The sequence below is a fragment of the Cygnus olor genome, chromosome 10 (genome assembly GCF_009769625.2).
Source record: "Cygnus olor isolate bCygOlo1 chromosome 10, bCygOlo1.pri.v2, whole genome shotgun sequence".
Lineage (NCBI taxonomy): Eukaryota > Metazoa > Chordata > Aves > Anseriformes > Anatidae > Cygnus > Cygnus olor.
In genome coordinates, this window is record NC_049178.1 from 8904436 (window position 1) to 8920836 (window position 16401).

General features: G+C 41.5%; 1 protein-coding gene across 1 annotated transcript in view; it reads left to right on the top strand.

Moving 5' to 3' along the window:
- Positions 1-16401, top strand: part of DOCK3 (dedicator of cytokinesis 3) — a 216089-nt gene that overhangs the window by 4601 nt on the left and 195087 nt on the right. Inside the window, 1 exon segment of the mRNA XM_040568460.1 lies at positions 14034-14117. Coding sequence (XP_040424394.1) covers positions 14034-14117 — 84 coding nt within the window.

Genomic DNA, 16401 nt, shown 5'->3' on the forward strand with positions numbered 1-16401 from the left:
CTAGTCCCTGTTAAGCTGTGTGATGTATTCAGCTAGGACTTAGGACTTCTGCTGGTTGCCAATGGGATGGGGATGGCAGTGTTTCCTCTCCGGTTCCAACCACAACACGAAATGGGTTTTGTATTTAGGCTGACTTCCCGAGGGTGAAAATCTTTGTGTACGGGCTTTCTGTCCTCACGTAACAACACCTCTTCACCAGTGATGAGCACCATCTTATGATGAGAATTGGCAGTTTGAGGCATACATTTCCTACAAATGTTATGAAAATTGCTGTTTGGCTGGGGAAGAAGGAGTTAGTTGGTGTTGTGTGGATAGACATGCAGATAAACAGCTGCTGACTTGCTGAAAAGAATGGATATCCGAGTTCTGTGAGGACTCTTCCCGATCCAACTTTGTTGTTCGCTTGCTGGAGAAGGTGGAGGGGGAGCTGTTGGTGTGAGCACAGCAGCGACCGGGAGGGTGCTGCGTGGGCAGGAGTGCTTGGAGCAGGACTGGGGGTGGAGAGACTGAAGGTCTGGTGGCACTGCTCTGGGTTTGTCATGGGATTATTTGTGAAAAGGAGGGGATGGGAACATAAGTACCCGTTTGTAGAAAACTAGGCTTTTTGTCCTTATTCAAGGAACAAGGTCTTCTGTGCGCTTTTGCTGAGGCAGGTACCAGTTGCGGTTAAAAAGAAAAGTATATGCTAGTGTGCCTTGAATGCTCCTACTTCTTAGAAAATTTAGGTGCATGCTTGATGTTTCTTATTTGTATGCTTTGGGTTTAAATTCACTGTCAAGCCTGTAGGACAGGAGGGGAGATTCTTCAGAGTGAAGTTAGCAGAGAAGAGTAGAAGGTAGTTTCAGTTCTTCAAAAAGAGAAGGCAGCATTGGAAGTTAGTGGGGGACTCGGGTGCCTGGTGCAGGTCGTGGCTTGCAGTGGTATGGTTTGTTAGTTCTTTCCTTCTTTCCTTTTTGTAGCTAGTAGCATAGCTCAGCTGAACTTGAGTCTCGCTTTCTTGCAGAGCCTTGCTTTAGAGTAATTCTGTACTTCTGTAAAAACCCAGAGTCCAGGACAAGCATCAGGGAAACATGTGACAACTATTACCAGAACTCATGATCTAGAAAAGACTGTACTGCATATTGGGTGCCATTTAAAAGCCCACAGAAAGGGGATCATTGAGCATGGGGTAGATTTTCTTTCCTTGTCATCATGAGCGCAGTGAGATGTACGTACAGCAGCTTGTCTGATTAATGTGTTAAGCAGTGATTTGGAACACAGTTCTTGTGTGAAAGAGCTGTAAATGCCTGATGACCTCCAACAATTAATGTAATCAGTAGTCATATGCGTGTCATGGATCAAATGGGAGATCTTTTCAGATGTGGATGTGAAAACACTAACCAAAGAATTGAAAGTCTGAAAGATTATTCAGCAGTTACAGATTCTGGTGCAGCTTCTTCTCGTGCTTCAGGTAGAAATCCTGGATAATTTTTGGAGTCGGTTAAGTCTGTGTTCCTTCCTCAGCTGTGATACTCACTGTAGAAGAGGCTAAAGGAAGCATACAGTAGGATCTTGGTTGAAAGCCAGTTGTAACTGACAACAGTCTTTCCACTGATTGGTTTTGTTATGAATCAGCCTTAATATCACTACATTTTACTCCTTGTTCTGTTTCAAAATGTAAACTCGCTGAACCTCAAGGCAGAGAGATGAAATATCTCATTCAAATGACTGATGTTAAAAATCAAACCTCTGTTCAGGTGTTTGGGAGTCAAAATCAACTTGCTGATCTCTTCTGAGATCCGATCCTGGAAGCCTCCCTTAAGCTTTTTGTAGCTGGTTCCTTCCTGTCAGACGTATTGTAGTGTTCTTTTTGAATAAAGAGTCTCCAGTGAGGACTGAGGGTAACGGTGGGCCTGAGCAGGCCAAGTGCTTTGCAGCGGAGTTGTGAGGTGGTTACTTACTGCTGGGGATGGGCCTCTGCTTCAGCACCTCCCTTCATTTTCTTCTCTTGACTCTTTCTGGGTATTAAGCCTTAAGAAAGGTGTATGGCAGGTTGTGCTGGCTAACTGCTGGTGGTTGGGAGCAGGTCATTCTGCTTTCAGTGGTAAGCTGGTACCAGTTACTCTCTGAAACATAACTAAGGGTTTGTCTAGGTGTTACAATGTAAGGAAGCTTCTGTGCAAACAGTGTGGCACTAGGGAGTGGTGAATGATTTTAGTTTTCTTTATTTTTAATACAAGTCTGTGAGTTACCCAGCATGCTAGAGTGTAGTGCAGTGTGCTTTGGCAGATGGCTCCCTCTTCTAGAAATGTCTTGTTTCTGAGCGTTTGAGCAGCAGGGGACTCTCTCTTCCCTCTAAATATGCTTAAGAATGAGATGTTTATGCCAGCTGTAGATCTAGTGCACCTACCCTTTCTGTCTTCTTGCCCCAAAAAATGAAGCCTTGCATACATGTCAGGGAGACCCAGCGGAACTGTTGATTGACCCAAAGCTGGCTGAGAGCAATACACATCTTCTTACGGGCCTGTTTGGGTATTGGGTTGCACGCAGTCCTTTGTCTTGCTGGGGTCTGTGGTCCACCCTATCAAGTCAGAAAGGCAGCAGGAAATCTTTCCCAGTGGAGTATCTTAGGCAGCGCTGGATAGTTCCTGTGGGGAATGGATACGGGTGATTCCAGTAGCTGGGTCTGAGCCCAGGAGGGCAGGAGGAGATGTTCGCTTCACCTGTGCTCTACCTTTGCAGAGGATGATGTCTGTGAAATATCTGCGTAAAGTTGCCCACTTCACCGAAGCGCATGTTTTCTCGTTTTTGTGTGTATGGCTACATTATATGCATGGAGAGAGTGTAGGTACAAGTAAGAAAGTGTCAGCCAGTGTGGGATTAATAAGACAAAAATATGTGGATTATGCTAAAAATAGTTTGCAGTTCGAACTTAGATGTGGTGGTGGTGGTTTTTCATGGTCTGTAAATGGTCTTGAGCTGAGTGACTGGCAACTCAATTTTTGGCAAACGAAAGAGGCAGCAATGTAGCTTCAATGAATGCAGGATCAACCTTCTTGAAAGTGATAACTTTCCCCTGACGTCTGCTGTTACGTGCTGCATAAAATGGAGCTGCACGCTCCCCGTTACCTGCCCCCCGTGCCTAAGTGAGTCCCCTGCAAGCCCATTTCCCATGGAGGGGAGGTTGCACTGATCGGCTGTGCTGCTGCAAGGGCTCCTTGGTGCGGGCTGCAGGAAGGCCTGGCTCTGCTGCTCGCTGACCACGCTTGTGCTCCTGCTGTCAGTAGCTCCTCACTGCCCTGGCATGCCCCTGGCATTTGCAGCTCGCTGCTCGGCCTGTCTGCTGTTTCCTTTCAGCCTTTCTGAATACGCTGATCTAATCAGAACTATTTAAAAACAAAAGAAAACAAAAAAACTGCTATGCTGTGTTTTTGTTTTTTTTTTCCTTCCCTTCTGCAATGTATTTGGTTCTTTGTGGTCCAAGGGTTTTCCCCCAAGGAAGATTCTTTTTGAAGAAAAGGGTCTTGCAGAAATGGCTTTTTTTTTCTTTTGTCTCTGGGGATGTGGAAGTAGAGAATAGGGCTCTTTTTCTCTAACTTTCTTCATCATAGCAATGCCCGAAACTGTGACTTCTGGTCTTGGATTCTTGTGTTTTTTGGTGCTGGAGTGACTGTGCTTCAGGTTGCTTGCCCAAGACAATATTCTCTTTCTTGTTGTTGTTAAAAATGCAAATTAGTTCAGACTGGGTGAAGGATGCAGTAAGAGAAAAAGAGGATTTTGATAATGTGTCAAATGATGTTTATAACATTAAATAATGTGTTTGCTTAAGTCAAGATTAGAAGAGGGAACAATTCTGTAGATCTCATAAGAAAAGCATCTCCACTTATGTCAGGTAAATACTTCATTTCCTAGAAGGTTAGTAGCAAATGGTTGACCAAAAAGGTCAAAGTTCTCGTGTGGGGTTTGAAAGGTTTCTTGGCAGTCTTGCAAAAGCTGTCTTCAGATCGCCACAAAAAGTTCTTGTGCGGCAGACAGTATAGGCTACAATACAGTTTTCAGCTAGGATGCAGAAGCTAAATATGCTTTTATAAGTCTGCCATCTTCTTCCCATCCTCCTCCAGATGGGAAATGTGCAAATCAATCTTAAATGCCAAGGTATATTCGCCTTATGAACTTAGCAGTTAGACATCAGGACCAGAAGTTGTGGTCAATGTAAAATGGAGTAGGATATAAAGCATAGCAGCACACCTGCGGCTTTGGTGCAGGTGACTTGGCGGTGCTCTCATAGCTCGCTGCGCAGCTGACTGTGTCCTTGGGCAGCTGAGGTGGTGAGGCTCCCCCCTCGGAGCAGGCAGGCTGATGAGCTGCAGCAAGGTCTGCGGTGCTGCGGCGTGTGGAAGCGGGGGCCAGCAGGGGCTGGTTCGTGGGCAGCTGCTTCATAGGAAGCCACCGGCAGGGTAGAGCCCGACGCTCCGAGTTGACCAGTGGAGGCAGAAGGAGCCTGGTCGTCAGTTACTGTACAGGATGCTAATTTTCACAGCCAGTGTGCTGAAGCACGGGGGCAGGCTGCCTGGAGAGGTGGTGCAGTCTCCATCCTCCAGGATGGTCAGAACCCGACCGGCGCCTTACTTTGCTTCCTGGTGTTTACCATTGCGGTGCGGCCTTGGGTGGCCCATGCTTGCTGTGAGGAACATGGCGAGCAGCATGCTGCGGGTGGGGTGTTTCTCCTCCGTGCAGGTGAGGTGCGAAGCAGCCTTTGTCCCTAATTAAAGGGCAGAAAAAGAAGCTGCTGCATTTTCTTCCCCCGCAGAGGGAATGATGCAGGGATGAGGGACTTCTGTGCCCCCAGAGCATTGGGAATAGAAGTACAGGAAGGGAATGGGCGACCGGTGTTGGTGCCTGCCAAGTTAGAAGCTCAAAGTCAGTTCCTTAATATAGGTAAGAAAGCGGACAGTGCTGTGGGCTTCTGGTCTATATTTTTTTTTGCCCATCCTACCTCTTGTCACCAGGATGTGCAAAACTATTTTAAACAGCTCATGATTTTCGAGCCTAACCTCTATTTTTATCCTGAAGGGCGGGGGAAAGATGCTAGCAATAATTCACTTTGCTAGTGAATGATCACCTTTCTTCTCAGGCATCTGTTTCCTTTTTTACACGAATATTTTCATAGTGCTGGTATGAGTCAGTAGGAAGAGGCGGTGTTGCTAGGCAGCACTCTGAGCGCCGTGCAGATGCCGTGCGATGGCAGCGAGCTGCCTTGCAGCAGCCCGATGGTTGGTGGCGGTGTCCCTGGCCCAGGTTCCGCACCGCCCAAAGCAGGCAGCAGCTCTGACAGGAGCAGATGCTGCCTAGCAACTGCCAGTGCTCCCCGGCCTGCCTGGAATACCGGCACTTAATTGTAGTGTAATTTTGGAAATACTCAAAGCCTTCCGTGGAACAGATTGGTTTCAACTCTGCAGCATATTTTTCTTCCTCGAGGTTTTCCCTAAAAGTTTGTGTAGACCATTAATAAGGTCAAAAAATTCTTTAGCCCTCTTCTTCATGTCTTCATGTCTTTTGTTTAATCCATCCTCTTCGGTTGTAATGTTTGGATGGCTTTTAATCAGCTTTTGATAATCTTTTTTGTGTGTGTATTACATTAGTCCCTGGCAATTCCAATCGGATTAGAGCCCTGTTCTGCACTGTGTGTACAGGGATTTTTGATGAGTATACCCCTTCCTGCAAAAACATTGTGGTGTTTTACTTGGGTAGGTGTTCTTTAGGTTGTAACTGGATGGGTCCTTTCCTTTGCACCTGAATTCTTTATATTACCTGTTTGCTTAAACACAGTGGTTTGGAAGTATTTTGTTTCCTGTTTTCTTTGTAAGCGTGCATGCTGGCTGGGGCCTGAACTTGCAAATAAATTTGCCTGTCTCAGATTCATTCCTGGCAAATAATTGAAACCTTCACTGACAATTAATCATGTAAATACTAGGAGGGTATAGAGTGAAGGTGAAAATACTCTTCTAGGTATTTGTAGAACAAAATGAAAATGTTTTAATTTTAATTTCCTTGTGCTTCTGTTCCCTTGTCAAATATCATCAGGGTCTGATGGTGCAGTCTCTGAAGCTGCCAGGCTTAATCAGGTGGTTCCACACACAAAAGAATCATATTGGCATTTAATTTCGTGTTAAAAATGTGAAGGCCTTTTTTTCTTCATAAACTGTTTTTTTATTCTTTTAAATGACCAGGCACGTGATTATCTGTTTGCAAGAAGTACTGCTTTTTGCAGCAAAAAGGGTTGTGGGTTCTGAGACTCAGACTGGAAGGTGGTTTGGGAAGTATTAATTCTTTCCGCCTGTAGGGGCGGTTGTTTAATGCAATTGCCTCACAACCAGGTATAGCTATGTCTTGACTCTTAGGTTAATTTTCTTGTGCAGTCATGTTGCTGTGGTTTATAGGGATTTTTCCCTGTTTGCCATGTACAAGTGCAAAGAATCTGTCACCCTTCTTGGAAAATGAATTACTAAGGAAAGGTAGCCTCGAGGATCCTAAAACCATAAATGGTATGGAGAGGAAGAACAGAAATTGATAGTTCACTCTCTTTTAATACAAGCCAGAGGGCATTGGTGATGCAGGAGCTGAACAAATAACAATGCTTTCTGTATGATGCCTAAGTGAAGTAAAAGTTCTGGGACAATACAGCTGTTTCGGGTTGGTGGGGTGTAAAAACATTTGAGTGGGGCTGTAGAGGAAAAGGTATGGAGCGTTTTATTTAATACATACATAAAAATTAATGCTGGTAGCCTCTGATTCAGGAAGTCCCAATGCAGAGATGGCTCAAGTTGTGGAAAGCTACATCCCTGCCCTATTCTAATACCTTTCCTTCACCTCCTTATTTTAGCCTTTGCTAAGGAAAAGGGATTGTATTTAGAGCTATCTTTGCTCTTGCCTAATACAGCAACTCTTAAGTTACATGGGGTCATTATCATTGTCTAGGTACTACAGGGAGCAAAATCGAGTTCATCTTATTCAGCTGTTAAAACTAGCTTATAACTGTTTGATATGAATCCATCTATTAAAAACATATAATATGGAAAAGCTCTTTAGGGAAACAGCTTATCCTCTCTGTAAACTTTAAGTTACCAGTCTGGAGCAATTACATCATTTTCTTCAAGGCCAGTCAATCTTACGGGCAGTCTCAGAGATTGACTTGTACTCCATGTTACCCAGTCATAGTGATAACTGGCAGTGGTCAAATGGGAAGTTAAAATTTAAACTACAGTCTTGCATATAAGACTACGTAAGAAATGGTTGGAATTCACTGTGTTAGAATTGGGGTAGGAAGAGATCTTCACTGGTGGGTAAATATCACTTAGAGTATCACTTTGTTTAGCAATCTTTCCCAGATTTGGAAATACACTGTAAAGTTAGAAAGATGAGTGCGGAGTTCAGATAACAGTTTTTACCAGTGTACTTCTGCTCATGTAATTAGTAGTTTTCAGAGTGACCCACTCTTAACAGTTTTAAATTAAAAAAGAAATGAAAAATGCTTCAGGCAAACAAAGTTTACTATGACATTGGCAAAACAAGCAAGCGAATAAAAACCCTTTATGGACCATGGCAAATTTGTTGTAGAATTCAATGTTTTATACTCCTTTACAGGGGCTGTGAAATTCGTGTTTATGACATGCGTTTACTCAAAGTAAATGTAAACACCAAATTCTTAGCTGGTGTGATAGAGATGTGAATTTAAATATGGTTTTGTATTATAAAACATAAATTACACTATCAGAAAAAAAAAAAATCAGAACTTTGGCATTTGTAGCATAGAATCCAATACAGTATTGAATGGTTTGATTATAAATTGGTAGGGTATGGAGATAATTGATTTGGGTGTAGAGCTGCACAACTACAGCTGTGCTTCTCCTATGCATTATCTTCCTCATCGCTTTTGAAATTATTTGGCTGAAGATATGCTTGGGGGCATAGCCTGAATAACTGCACATTGACTGTAGTACAAACCAGATACAGCAATTAAATGGCATGCTTCAACCTCAAACACCTCTACATTCTGTTGGTGTCTTCTAAAAGTATTAGAAGTCACCAGAACTTTGGTCAGACTGATAATAATGAATAGAGAACTGGGATGAACCATCACACAGCCCAGGAAGACTTGTCTTTTGGAGCAATGAATAAACACGGATATGTTGGAAGTTTGCAAAATGGCGATTGTTACAATGGAAGGAGTGCAGGAACCTTCTGTTGCTTTTTGTCATGTTATGCAACTAAAAATGACCCAATGAAACAAACAAAAAGCATGGTCACAACTGATAACTGATGTTATTTTTTTCCCCAAAGGTAACCCATAGAGTTCATTACCCTAAGATGTTGGTGAGGCCAAGCTTGGAAGAGAAGCAAAAATGTTTTAGTATATTGGATATGCGATAGCATATATGATTTCTGTTGTGGAAGAGAAAACATGAGAAATAAAGCAAAGCCAAAAAAAAAAAAATTGATTTTCTGATCATAAAGTTGGGATAATTTAGACTTGGAGAAGGAATGAAAACATGGAAAACTCTTGAACCCATTTTGTTGCTCAGCCCTTATTTAAATAAGGACTTCTAATTTTCACTGGTGTATCAGGGAATTTGGAGAGGGAAAGGGCTCTGTTCCCTTATGAAGTAAAACAAATGACTTATTGTGGGCTGAACTGATTTTTTATTGTAAATAGTTTATTATGCAACGTCAAAATATTTCTGTAGGCTTTACTGAAATGTGTGGAAATAGGTTGGAGAATGATATATGCAGAAGGTGTATACATGTGCCAAGTTCATAGTGCTGCAAAGTAGGTTGATTTACATACTAAGGAAAGTGGTGTGGGGGGCAAGTAGACTAGCTTCTGCCTGACATTTCATGTGGAGGTATCGTGCTGCACGGTTCTCTGGCACTTACCTGTTTTCCTTTTAGCTTTTCCCACTATTCATGTGAAAACATGGGGCATTTCTCTTACTGCTGTTACGGTGTAACTGGCATAATCCATTGAGAAGAAACACATCTCTGGAAGCACTGAGATTCAGGTGAGACTGGGTGGGGAAGCTGGGACACAGAAATTGGATTAGAAGCAATTACAAAGTGAAAGACCTATTTTAAACTGTGGCACAGCAAAATGAAGGCAGCTCTGCAGTCTGAGTGTGCTTTTGGTCCTGGCAGGAGTGAGTGGCAGTCGCTCCCTGTTCACCTTCTCCATGCAGCCTACCAGTTACACTTCCTGCATGCCTTTCAGCTGTCAGTTTTACTGGTGGAAGCATCCTATCCTGGCTAATAATTCAACATACAAAGGTCCCTGTGCAGCGTTTGGTGCATCTTCTCTCACGTCTTTCCTGTCATAGCAAGGTGAGAGGACATCGGTGTGCATATGAGGTTGTTAGGGCTGTTGGCCTTTGTGAAACCACCGCCCTGTAGGCAAACTGAGTGGTGTACGTCTGCCAGTTCTGCACGTGGCTGTCAGGTCCTTCTGAAGCTCATTGGTGCCCTTAGTAGCATCACAGACTTTCTTACTTGGCTATATGCTGGCTTTCCTGGATCCCTTAGAAATACCTTATAAAGAATAGGCTCCAACATGGATCCCTTTAGAGCTTGCTGGTCAGTCTGTCTTCATGAAGAGAACTGACTTTTCTTCTGTTTCCTACCTCTGTGCTAGTTATTGATCTGTGCAAATGTCTTCCCCCTTTATCACAGCCAAGCTCAGCTTCTGCAAGAGCTCTTGACAGGGGCTGTTCTTTAGCTTTTCTAAAATCCCAGTAGCTTGCATTGATTGGATCTTTGTCCATATGGCAAGCAGCTCCTTTAGTTATCTAATATATGAGGAATCAGCAAGCCACGCAAAACCAGTGGCTCTTAGAATGCTGTGTGTAGCTGCACGCCCTTCGATTCTGTCCTTTTGAGACAGTTTCTCTTACTGCTGGAGAGTTATAATGCAGCTGCTTACACCGTGGCAGGGCATGTCCTTAGGCAAGGGAAGCGCTTCTGAGGCTGTCCTCTCCTGCCTGATCTTTGGATTTCCAAACTATTACTCCAGTCCCATCTGTTATATCCCCAGTCCCTTCATGCTGTCTCTCACAGCTGGAGAGCGAGTGCCTGTGTGAATGAGTTTGTGCCTTCCTTACTGAAAAATTGCAGAGGAAGGCATTTCTTTTGCCGTGGCCCACTTCAATACGGTTCAAGTAGCACAGCTGAAGAACCTCTGCCCTGTAGATAGTTCCTGTGCGTGGTGCTTCTTCAAAGCTGTCCTTTTTGGCAGGATGTTGGATTTAACTGCTGGCTGACATTAAGCTTGGGGAGGGATGACATTCTGATATCCTTTATAAGGCTGGCTGGTGAGGGGGTTTAGTATCTGAAAATCTGCATGTCTGTCTTGGAATCCGAGAGGGATTGTTTAGATCTGTTAACTGGTGGGCAGAACCTTTGCCGTGTGGCTGATGTGAAGATGCACTACTCTATTCTGGGGACTGAGGAGACCACTCTTGAAAGAAAAGATGGAGACTTACTGAGGGGTGGACTGTGTAGATAGAAGTTTGTGGTGCTACAAAGAATGTCTTTGTGGGAATGGCAGAAGTCAGATACTGGAGTCCTGCCTGTAAATGATTTTCTTTAGAATGGCTAAATTATTCTGTATTTCCCATACACATTTGTGTTCATACTTCTGAAGTAATTCTGCAGAGAAGAACTGTACTTAGAAGTGACTTCGTAAATAAGATTTCGTACTGCATTTTTAGCTTAATAAAGGAGCACCATCCATAACTTTGGCAATAACCTTTGGAGTCATACATCAGGCTATAAAACAGCTGCAGAGCTCTGGGATTCTGTCACAATCAGTAGGTGTCTTAACATGTCTGAAATCAAAAAACTGTAAAATTTTGGGATATGTGAAATAGTTTTAACGAGATACGGCTTGATGTACTATGGTGGACTTGGTCAGCTTATTTGGGTTGTTCAGCTTTTCCTGACTTTTGTATAGTTTAGCGTGGCTGAAAAGTCTCCTACCCTTGAGATTTGGCTTCTGTTATTCTGAAAATGTTTTGCTATTCACATGTCCTTTTTAAAATTAATGATTATTAAAATCATCAAACAGCAAACTTGCATAATGCACAAATCTATTGGTGAAGCAGTTAATTTCATACTGCTCTATTAAGAATGAGGAACAGGAGGTAGATGTTATTTTTGTTTGAGAACTTTCTAATTGAGATGGTCATCTAGATTGTATTTACAGCTGATGGAGTCAATTCTTTTGTGACTTTTATTTATTCTTTTTTTTTTTTTACTCAGGTAGACCTAAGAAAAGAGCTTTGGCCATCTCACGACTGAGTACTGTGAATTATAAAGAGCCCTTCTGAGATTCTCCTTGTGTGATCAGCAAAAGCCTTTTATAAACGGACAGTTTGCTTCTATAAACTAACAGATCTATTAGAATTATTTCTTATAGGCTTAAATATATTTAAGTCATTATTCCTGTCCTTGTTTTTGAAATTGACTATATGAGCAGTTGAAAGACTCAGTACTGTTTTCATAGTACTGTTCTGTTAGTGGTCCTTGCAAGCTTGCTCTTTATTGCTACGAAGTAGGCGGGTATCTGATGACCAAGGAGCTAGGGTTTGCATCACATCCAATTCTTCCCTGGCTACATCCTTAATTCCATGGTTTTTGTATGAAGGAAGCCAGCGGTTATAGGAAGCCAGCGGTTGTTCCCCAGTTCGGAACTTCTAGTGTGGTGTTAACCTGCAGCAACACTTTCCAGCTTCAGGTATTTGTTGAACTCACTTGAGTGAGACCAGTCAGTCGTTAACCTGCCTGCAGCTCGGATGGCTCTTTGTCTTCAGGCACTAATTGTGATGCGTCCCATGGCCTGCGTGTCCCTGTGTCTTGATGATCTTGGCATGTGCAGAGAAGTTGAAAGTGGCCGGGACATGGGATTTAATATTTTTACATACATAATAAATTTGTAATCCTCCTGTATCTAGAATTACCCTCTTACATGAATACATGTTGTTACTGTGTTAATATTTCTCCATTTTGGGGGTATTTTCAATAGGAGCTTTTCACCCAGGATTTTACAGCATTCTTAACATATGCTAGAATTTTTTATTATTTTGGGTAGTCTGAATGGAAGAGTAATGTTGTTTGAATATAGAACTGTATTTTGGACAACAGTTCAAAAGAAGTTTGTACCTTCCTGTTTGGGTAAAATGCCTTATTAGGGGAAAAAGAAATCTGGATTTAAAGGACACTGTTATCTAAATTACTGGAGGGGTGAGGAGCAGCACTGGAGGTTTGATTCTGGCCTGCCAGCAAAACATTTGGCAACTGCCAATGTTTCTGCACTTTGGGAGAAGTGTTAAGTGGTTTTTCTTTGATTGAAAACCATATTTATGAATTCTTCATGGGTGAAGAATGAATCCAGTATGCTGACAAGCTCAGTGTTTTCCTTGGATTATGCTGTCTGTCTTACTTCAGTCTGGAGCCAGTTGCTGTGTTTCTCCTGTCTCTTAAGTAAACAAGAATTTCAAACCTCGTTTAACCAGTGCTGTCTTCTGTTGGGCTGTATGAGCTGAGAGGTTTGATGGAATCCCTACTTTTTTCCTTTTTAATTAAACAGTGCACTGACTCTCAGAGCAAACATTGGATGTTTTCAGATTTTGATTCAAATTTTTTCTCATTACTTTCATTTGTGTGGGTGATGCCTGCTTCATGTAATTTGATTTTTTTTCTTGATCTTTCCCTTTATGACAGCTTGTATGCATTTGATCTTTGGTAGAGATGTTTTTTATACCACTTTTTTTTTGGCAATTGAAGGGTCAAGAAACATACCTTGTGGTAAATGGTGCAGCAGTTGCTCTTGGTTCTTTTCTTGGCGTTCTTCTTTGAGCTTGAACTTCTTTGTGCAAAACTTCCCTTGTAAGTTCTGCACAAAGCAACTTCAGTTGTAAGAGATCAGTGGCTTTGACATAAAAAGGTATTCAGGGAGGAGATGAAACGTAGCTCCATCCCATCGAAACATCTCAACCATATTTTGAGCTATTTTAAGGGGAGTGTTCTCTTAAATTGGGAAAGGGACATTGCCCACTGGAGGTCACTATTCCAGCTCTTGGAATTCCACTTGTGGTACTCTGTTGTGCCTGTGGGTGACACGCAGTGAGTGCCATGTGTCTGAGCATGCGTTTACTCAGAACAAGGTGCTCAGATGATTGAATTAAATCTGTGCCTGTGTAAGATTTTAAATGCTGCTGAACAGGCATATGGGGCTTGGGGAGTCTGGGGAAGAAACCTTATTTGCAATTCATCCTTTCTTTTGGTATGTCATTGTTCTGGTAATGCCCATGACCTTATTGCATTTTGATAATTGTGGTCAAAGAATGTATCTTTATACAATACCATATTTGTTTTGCATAGTTTAGTAATTCTTAGTTGATCTTCATATTTTCTGAAATGTTAGGTTCATATTCTCCCTAGTTAATGAAAACTACTGATACCTTGAAAAATATTTCAGATGTATAACATAATTGTTCAGTGGTTCTGAAAACTACAGATTCCTATGTAGTCTTACATGTATCTAGTTAAACATTGTATGTTAATATAGGATTTTTGTAGTGTATTAGCTGCACAGATGGTACCTGAGATGGCTTCAACTTGAAGGAAAGTGATTTCAAAGAAAACAAAAGGAAGTCAATGGCAGTAGTCAGGACTGCCTGGTCTATTGATGTAGTAGAGAAAGAATTGAGACAAGGAAATCTTTGTATCCAGTATGAATCTGGGGTTGGTGATTAAAGTCATTATGAGCCTTGCTTAATTCAAAAGTCTTTTAAAAAGCACAGCTTTTATGCTACTGCTGAGCTTAATTTGTGATAAGGGCGAAAATAAGGATATCTGATGAGGAGAGTTGGCTGACAGGTTTTCTGGGCAGCTGTGTAATAGCTATTTTTAAGTAGGAAATGAGCTAAAGTGCTACGCTTAGAAGAAAAATTCACACACAGACTCATCCCTCACATGTCTCTCTTTCTTTTTTCCCCACCCTCTAGTGATATGCAGCTTCCGTGGAGTTGTACCGCAAGGCTTAGTCCTGGAACTAGGTGAAACTGTCCAGATCCTAGAGAAATGTGAAGGTAAGTGTGATGTTCAAGTGGGAATCCTATTTTCTATATAAGAATACAAAAATATTTTAATACGGCAGATTTTAATAAGTTGCTTGGAAATCACGATGCATCAAAGCACTTAGATAAAAAAATCTAATCTGACCCACTTTCTGTAGGAAAGGCTGAGTGCTTTTGGCACTAATCCAGTCTGATAGGGGGTCAGTGTGTTTTAAGTTAACCATCTGTCCAGAAAATCTTGAACCCTGACATGATTGTTTATTGTAATTGGGTCTTGTAATAAATTTTCAGCATGTAAAGTGTAGAATTTCTTTATTTGTATTACTTTAACTGTATTTTCTTTAACTGCATTTTCTCAGTGTTATATATTTCAATTAACTATATCTGTGTTTATTACTTAGAAATATCTGAACACATGAAAAATACTAGTTATGAAACAGAGTGACAAAGAATTTGTGAACAATGCTGGAGGAAAAAAAAATGTTTAGGGAGAATTGCTTTGCAGTTATCTTCCCATGTGCTTTTATATCTAAAGGAAAATGCTATTGTAAATGTTACAAATACAGTTCCTTCTTACATGGCTGGAGATGTCTGTTTGAATAAATTGCACAATCCTCTTTTATTCATGTGACTAGTTTGATTGAAGTTGTTGCATTTAAAAGGAGAATTTTTATCTTAACATTCAGAGTAAGCAAATGGTGTAAAACATTTATTGAGAAATAGGTTGACGAGATACGGTATCAGAATGTTCCACTAAATTCTGAGATTGAATAATGTAACCTTAATCCTGAAGTGTTAAAAAAACAAACTCAAAACACAGATCCACAAATTTGAATTCCAAGTTTACATTCCACAGTGTTGTAGGTTTGTTTTTGTTTGTTTAGTTTACTTTCCTTTTTCATCTCCAGCGTTAAAGTTGCTACATAAACCTTTTGCATGCATGTCAGAAGACTGCTTTTCTTCTGTCATGTCTGGAACTCTCTTTTGCTCTTGTCTTGTATTCAGGCGTTTTGTTTGTTTACCTGCTGACTTAACTCTTCAATGAAAAAGTAACCTAATGTATGCAGTTTTCCAGAATAGTAATGGCTTCCTCACTTGCACACATAAAAATTTGAATTAGTCTTGCGGCTCAGTGGTGATGTTTAATCCATGGAGAAGCATGCTATAAACAATTGATGTGTTGTTATACCCAGGAATTGATAACGTGCTTGTTGGTTTTTTTTAAGTGTGGTGTAATGGGCTAGGCTTTATTCAAATACTGGATGTTGATTATGTTGATTGTCATTTTTTACAAGGTATTGTGAATTAGTACATGGTGCAAGCTGAGGAAAAATTACTTGATGAGGATAATGCAACTCTAAGGGAAAACAGTATATATTGTTGAAAGTGGTCATAATATTTTTCAAACCATTTCCAGTAATCTGGGAAACTTTCAGAACTCTAGGAAATAAAGGCACAATAACAAAGGAGCAGCTTGTTCACAAGAAAGCAAAAGGTTAATCCAGTCTGTCTCTTTACAGTGTTACAATAACTGGTCTCTGTGTATTCCCTTTGCTAGTAGTTTTGAGGTCAATTCCTCAAAGGAAGTTTGTGTCAGTCTTCAAGTTGTTGAAAAAGGAGGCCCTTGGACAGAGTCCTGGGTGGAAGACATTTGTGCTGGTGATTTTTTTTGCTTGCATGTGTTTTTTTTTTTAAGCCCCCTATCCTGTCATTTTGTTTGAGATGCCTTTAGCGTGGACTTCACATATTTAAAAAAAAAAAAAAAGATTATTATGCAGTTCCAGATGTTATTATAATAACTAAACTCCTCTAGATATCTAGTGGTGAATGGAGTGAAATCCAGCTGGCGACCGGACACCAGTGGTGTTCTCCAGGGGTCGGTGTTGGGGCTCATCCTCTTTAATGTCTTTATTGATGATTTGGATGAGGGAATTGAGTGTACTCTCAGTAAGTTTGCAGACGACACCAAGTTGGGGGAAGTGTCACTCTGCCGGAGGGTAGGAAGGCCCTGCAGAGGGACCTGGACAGGATGGGTTGATGGGCAGAGGCCAATGGGATGAGGTTCAACATGGCCAAGTGCCGGGTCCTGCACTTTGGCCACAACAACCCTATGCAACGCTATAAGCTTGTCTCCACAACTTTCCTCTCTCTGATCCTCTTTGAGTCTTTCCATTTATGATTGTGCCACTGAGAGAGAACTGAAACAGTGGTATTCTGTGATGTACTTGCCATGCGCTGGGAAGGTGAAAGGGTATGGCAACAGTGTGTCACCTACAGACGTTGAAAGGCAGAGCTT